We start from the raw sequence: 6,342 nt of genomic DNA, 5'->3' as shown, positions 1-6,342 counted from the left end.
CTGGGGCAGAGACTCTGAGGACAGGAGACAGTGTGGGATTTGATGTTGTTTCAGACTTAAACTTAGGAGAATTGGGAGAGCTGGTGTCATCCCCTCTGGGCACTTTAAGTGCCTTTCAGGAGAAGGTGTGGGTTTGGGGGGAAATAGGGGCCAGCTTGTTAACAGAGTGGCAGACAAACAGAAATAGCCAACCTGGAGGTCAAGTGTGCCTGGCTAGAAAAGTGGGGAGCAGCACATAAGGTGAGGGCAGAAACCAGGAGGAGGTCCTGCAATGGACTGCGAGAGGCCAAGGCCCAGGGACCCAGAGCAAGCACTGGTCCTAGAGTCATACTGATATGAGGTCCAGTCCAGCCCTGCTATTGACTGTCCATCCATGAAGCCACTGGGCAAGTCCTTCGTCTCTCTAAATTCAGTCCTCTTCTCCAGTTGTGAGTACTCGTGGAACTCATGGGTGAGTGTGCCCAGCACAACCCCAGCCACAATGCCGAACCAATACACTCAACCCATCGCTTGGCAAATAATTACTAGATGTGTCAAGTTCGGCATTAGATGCACCAAACTGCTCTGAAGGAACCCCGACACCCACACTTCCCCAGTACCCCATGGAAGAGCAAGTCTCCTGAGCAGCACTGTTGTTCCTGCCCTCGGTTCTTCAAAGAATGAATTATGTATGACCAGGCAAGGAAGAGGTCAATGGGTTAGAGATATCAGCATCTGGGGACCCTGGCCCTCCCTGGAGGCCAGAGGTCAACCCAGACCCCACCAAGAAAAACTGGACACACTACCAAGAAATACTTGCAAAAGGAAAAGCAGTTCTTTATTGCAGGAACAGACATGGTACAATGAGCTCATTACCCAAGACAGTTGTTTCTTGCACCTCTTGCCAGGAAGGAGGAGCAGAGCACTAGACAGGGGAGAGAGCATGCAAAGCCCCAAACTAGGAGAGGGAGGGACCCATGCCGACCAGTGGCTCTCTGAAGGTAGGGACTGGAGTTTGCCTTTCCAGCCTTTCTCATTAGTCCCCAACTCAGCCTGGGAAGGGGAGGGGTGGCAAGGAACGTTGCTCTCCTGCTAGGCACTTAGACCTCTCTCTTTCGGGAGGAAACCACCTTTCCATCCACTGACTCCTCTAGACTGATGCGGATATTGCTGCTGCTACTGCTCCCGCTGACGCCACCACCTCCCAGGGAGGCTATAGAAAGAAGGAGCAAGTTTAAGCATGAAGGATCCTGCCCTCTCTCTCCCATGGTGGTCAGGACCCAGGTTAAGCTGTGGGAAAACTGGACAGCACTCCTGCAAATGACCACTGGCCAATCCTGTCAGAGCTGCCAGGAGGTCTGGCATTGAACTATTCGTCAAAGACATGAGCAGTGGCAATGGCAGATATGCCAGCTGTGAGCAATAATGCAGGTTTTTTAAGCTGCCAGTGAACAGGAGAAACTGTGGGCATCTTGCCATTTATGCTTAAAGGCACGGTCTCGGGGAGAAAGGAGCCCTGGACAAAGCCTGCTCAACCTGGAATGTTCTCTGTAAATTCCCAACCTCCCCCTGGGACCAGTGGAGGTCCCACTGGGAAAGGTGTACATCCTGGGATGGGAATTCCCTGCCCCACTGGGTGTTTGGTCTCTTTTTCCATCCTCCCCACCCTGCACCTACCTTCCCTGATGCCAACGCCAGCCATCCTGAAGGAGAGGGAAACAGATGTAAGCAGAGGGTAAAAGTCCTGGTCTCCCTAGGAGAAGCTGCTGGGGATGGCCTAGGGTCCTCTCCGGCCCCCACTGACTTCACCACACCTTTGACTTCTCTAGAGCCTGGGACATCCTTACATCCTACAGCCTACCACCCCCAAGCTGATAGACTCTGATCTACAATAACAACCCATCTACTCCATACAGAATGGAACGAGCATTAAGCCTTAGAGACCGATAACACCACCTCCATCATTTATAGGGGAAGCACAGGTCCAGAGAGGTAGCATGACCTGCCCAAGGTCACAGTCAGAGACCAGAGCACAGAGCTCAGACCCTTTCCTCCTGGCTCAGTTCTCTTTTCACTGTACCATACAGCTGCTTGGGGACACCCTGTTGTCCCCTTAGGATGACCCTGCATCCCAGCCACAGATAGCCCTCCTCCCTGCCGTGCCCGAGCCCCTACTTAGCATCCTGGCCCTCCAGCAAGCTGCGGTAGGTGGCGATCTCCTGCTCCAGTCGCGTCTTGATGTCCAGCAGCATGTTGTACTCCTGGCTCTGAGCCTCCATCTCGCAGCGGAGCTCACTCAGCTGGGCCTCCAGGCCACTGATGAGCCCCTGGATCTGCTGTAGCTGTGTGGCATAGCGGCACTCGATCTCTGCCAGTGAGTTCTCCAGCCCGGCTTTCTGATGGAGCAACAGATCCATGCACACGTTGGGCTAGGAAGGAACTGGCCAAGGGTGTGGGGGCTGGGGGTATGGAATTGAGTGCAGGGAACCACCTCCAAGAGGGCCTGAGAACTCCAAGGCTTCACCAGCCATGGAGGATGGGAGCATCTGTCACTGAGAGGTCAGGGTGAGATGCGGGTGGCCCTACCATGCTGAGCTGGGACTGCAGCTCGATCTCCAGCCCCTGCATGGTACGCCTCAGGTCTGTGATCTCCGTCTTGCTGGTCTGGATCATTTCAGTGTTGGAGGCCACCTCCTTGTTCAGCTCCTCAGTCTGTGGGTCACACACAAGAAATGTAAGCCCCAGAGGCCTCCTCAGAGACCTGGGGAGTGGGAAGCTGGGAAGGGGCAGGCAGGGAGGCCAGGCCCACCTTGCTGAAGAACCAGGCCTCGGCATCCCGGCGGTTCTTCTCCGCCATGGCCTCGTATTGCTCCCTCATCTCAGACAGCATGCGGGTCAGGTCCACACCGGGTGCTGCGTCCATCTCCACATTGACCTGCCCAGCCAGCTGACTGCTGAACTCCTTCATCTCCTATGGATGGGATAAGCCCATTTAGAGACAAAGAGCAGAAGAGAGAATCAAGAGTCTGGGGCCCTGAGGGGCAATTTGGGCTCTGTCCCTAAATTAAGATGTGATCTTGACACGCTACCCCCAACCTCTGTTTCCCATTGCACAAAAGGAGGCTTGATCCCTTGACCCCTCAGATCTGAGGATCTCTCTCCTGCTCTAGGTCCTACCAAGGGAGGACTGGAGAGAGTAGGATCCTTATTCAAGGTCCTGAAACAAACCGAGACAGGGGTTCATGGCTGGCTGGCTTGGGGTCTGAGGACAGTGCCTTTTCCTGTCCATCAGGACATCTTTGGGGTGCATTTCTGATCCACTGAACCCTCAGCCAACTATGGGGAGGCTCCCACCTCCTCATGGTTCTTCTTCAGATAGGCCAGCTCCTCATTCAGGCCTTCAATCTGCATCTCCAGGTCAGTCCTGGCCAGGGTCAACTCGTCCAGCACCTTGCGCAGGCCGTTGATGTCAGCCTCTACGCTCTGGCGCAGGGCCAGCTCATTCTCATACCTGGAAAGAGAAAAGGAGCCCAAAGTCAGAGAATGTGAGGGAACTGGGCCACTGAGGCGGGGGAAGAGGAAGGCCCAGTCCGGAGGGCAGTGCAGGAGAGGGAGAAGGTGATGGGAACGCACTTGAGTCTGAAGTCGTCCGCAGCCAGCCTGGCATTGTCAATCTCCAGAATGACCCGGGAGTTGTCGATGGTGGCAGCCAGGATCTGCAGGGGGCCAAGTTGTGTCTCAGGACTGCTGATCTCCCACTCTGAGCCCAAGGTCGGGCCCCTCCCCAAAACCCTCCCCTCCAACACCACCAGTGAAAACCTGTGGAGCCCAGGAAGTACACAGAGTCAGGCCTCATCTCCAGGGCCTTTGCCACCCTCCCTGTGACCTCTTCCTGTCCCCAAGGCATGGAAGATCAAGGAGGCAGGATAGCCTGGAATCCCTATGAGAATTGGCTGGCCAGGTTAAGGCTGGAGAAGGGTGTGGTCAGCTCTGTCAATAACCCTCTCAAGGACCTGTCACCAGCCTCCTGGTGGATAGCTCATGGTCCCTACCTCCTACACACCTTGACACAGAAGTAGGTCTACAGAGCATTATGACCAGTCTGAACCCGGAGAGTGGCTAAGAAAAGCATTTCAGATGAGGCAACTCGTCCCAGTGAGTGAAAGGGACGGTGGCGGGTGGCAGAGCCCATCATGAGTTCCCTGTTCTCCTGAGTCCTGACGGTGCTTTTGGTACTAAAACTGCCCTTAAAAGGTGAGGCTGGAGGTCCTGGTGATTAAGATCGTAAGGTTATACCACAACACCATTTCTGCAGAGCAGGTAGAAGAACACTTTTCAAGCAGAACCTGACAAGCCATCTGGGACAGGGAGGATGAGTTTCTCTCTATAATTGCCCCCACCTGTACCCCAATAGCCCTAACATGATTCCCAAGACCCTGCCCTCCCCGCAAGCTGCCAGGTGGAGCGATGTGCACCAGCATCTGCACCTGGAAAGCAGGCGCCTCCCGTGTTTGCCAAGGTTACACTCCAGACAGTTGTTGCCTGGGCAGGAGAGGACTTCCCCCGCCAGCAGTCACACAGCCGTCAGAGCACCCGCCGCCTGCTCCCCTCTTTGCCATCTGAAGTCTTACTTTGTCCCGGATCTCTTCCATGGTCTTGAAGTAGTGGCTGTAGTCACGCTCTGGACTGGCAGGGCTCTGCTTCTGGTACCAGTCTCGGATCTTCACCTCCAGCTCAGTGTTGGCCTCCTCCAGGGCCCGCACCTTGTCCAGGTAGGAGGCCAGGCGGTCGTTGAGGTTCTGCATGGTGATCTTCTCATTGCCAGAGAGGAGGCCACCATCGCCACCACCGAAGTCACCAAAGCCACCACCAAAACCCCCACCAAAGCCACCACCAAAACCCCCACCAAAACCACCACCAGCCCCTCCACCGAAGCCACAGCTTATGCCACTCCCATAGCCCCCTCCTGACCCTGAGGAGACAAACCTGGCAGAGGAAGCTGAGATACTGCGGCTTCCACCTCCACCATAGAGACTCCCCCCACCAAAGCCCCCTCCCCCAGCCCGGAGGGAGCCCCCTCGGGTAGAGCCACCCCCGAAGGTGGAGGAAGAAGTTTGCAGAAAGGTGGTGGCCATGGCTGGGCAGCAGTGCCGGTGAGTCCTCAGCAGGCAGGTAAGGCACTGGCAGGAGGCGACAGCTGGGCTGGAACTGGAGCACAGCGCCCGTGGCCCCCAGCCCGGGCTCCTTATATACCCCTCGGAAGGTGTCGTGGGCCTGTCTCCTCCCCCAGAGCAAAGCCAACTCCTCTGCCTTCCTGACAAACACAGCTGCCTGCAAACCTCTGCGGGGCTCATGTACAGTTTCTCTTTTCTTTCTTTCTTTTTTTTTTTTTTTTTTTAATGCAACAAAAGAGATGATTCAGAAGTGATGGTGTTTTGCCCCAGGCCAGGGTTTTAACACTTGGATTACAGGTTCACCTCTCCACCCCAGGAGAGAGAGCAGCAGGGAGCAAACTTTCAGCTCTCAAACTCACAGCTCAGCTCCCACGGCCTCTGCCTGTCCCGTTAGAGCGGGGAAGCCGCTACGCCCTCAGCTGGGCTTGGCTGCCCCCAGCTCATGAGCCTCACCCCAAGGTGGGCAGCACCCCGCTCCCAATCACCACTCCATGTTCTCTCATTCAAAGACTGTGTGCATGAGCCTGCAGGACACAGAGAGCCAAGGCATCTAGAGATGGGAACGCAGGACCCAGGGGACAGGCTAAGGACAGAAGGAGACTTGAGTTAAGTTTTGGCTGAGGTGACCAGAGGGGCCAGCATCTGTCCCTTCCCTGGTGCTGCAAATGGACTCTTTTCCCCCCACCTCTCCTCCGCTTGATGCCCACTCCTGCTTCTCCAGCACCCTCAACCCCTAGCCTCAAGTCCCTGGCTGGCTCACAAAAGCCCAGCGGGCTCAAGGTTGACAAGGGGCTGATTGATAATCCAGCCACCTGCCAAATGCACATGTCGCTGAACCTTTGCTTGCTCCCGGGACGCGTTGGGGCAAACCTCTGCAGATAAGGCTGGGGCAAGTTCCAGGAAGCCCCTGCCTTCTCCAGGGAGAGGCATGTCGCTGCTTAACTGGGCCCGATTAACCCCCATTTGTCCTGTCAAGTACTGCAGGCTCAGGAGAGAGCAAGTCAGAAAACTGCATGCTTAGCATTGTGGAGAAGGAGGAGACAGGGAAGTCTTGCAAGCAGGTGGAAGGCACTAGAGACCTCAAAGGTCAAGGCTTCACTTCACACAGGAGGAGACTGAGCTGGACTGGTCAGTCAAGCACACAGGAGGGACCTTTCCTTTGCCCACCAACTCCAGATCCCCACTTTCC

At 55.7% G+C, this 6,342-nt stretch overlaps 1 protein-coding gene across 1 annotated transcript; it reads right to left on the bottom strand.

Moving 5' to 3' along the window:
- Positions 1 to 792: 792 nt before the first annotated feature.
- On the bottom strand, positions 793 to 5,238 carry Krt15 (keratin 15). The gene is made up of 8 exons (XM_047544566.1): positions 4,611 to 5,238; positions 3,613 to 3,695; positions 3,334 to 3,490; positions 2,789 to 2,950; positions 2,566 to 2,691; positions 2,155 to 2,375; positions 1,657 to 1,682; positions 793 to 1,192 (listed from the first exon to the last, which is right to left on the bottom strand). Exons 1-8 carry the CDS (start codon positions 5,112 to 5,114, stop codon positions 1,080 to 1,082), a joined length of 1,392 nt encoding a protein of 463 aa, XP_047400522.1. The 5' UTR covers positions 5,115 to 5,238; the 3' UTR covers positions 793 to 1,079.
- Between the last annotated feature and the right edge of the window lie 1,104 nt (positions 5,239 to 6,342).

Source organism: Sciurus carolinensis, chromosome 3, assembly GCF_902686445.1.
Source record: "Sciurus carolinensis chromosome 3, mSciCar1.2, whole genome shotgun sequence".
Classification (NCBI taxonomy): domain Eukaryota; kingdom Metazoa; phylum Chordata; class Mammalia; order Rodentia; family Sciuridae; genus Sciurus; species Sciurus carolinensis.
This window is presented reverse-complemented; position numbering and strand designations above follow the sequence as displayed.

What these genes read in the sequence shown, in the direction of transcription:
- Krt15 (XM_047544566.1), bottom strand. Translation starts at nt 5,114, where the DNA reads ATGGCCACCACCTTTCTGCAAACTTCTTCCTCCACCTTCGGGGGTGGC. An exon ending in TGAAGAAGAACCATGAGGAG is followed by an intron (nt 2,951 to 3,333) that starts GTGGGAGCCTCC and finishes TCCCATCCATAG; the next exon opens with GAGATGAAGGAGTTCAGCAG. An exon ending in CTGGAGGGCCAGGATGCTAA is followed by an intron (nt 1,683 to 2,154) that starts GTAGGGGCTCGG and finishes CCTCTCCTTCAG; the next exon opens with GATGGCTGGCGTTGGCATCA.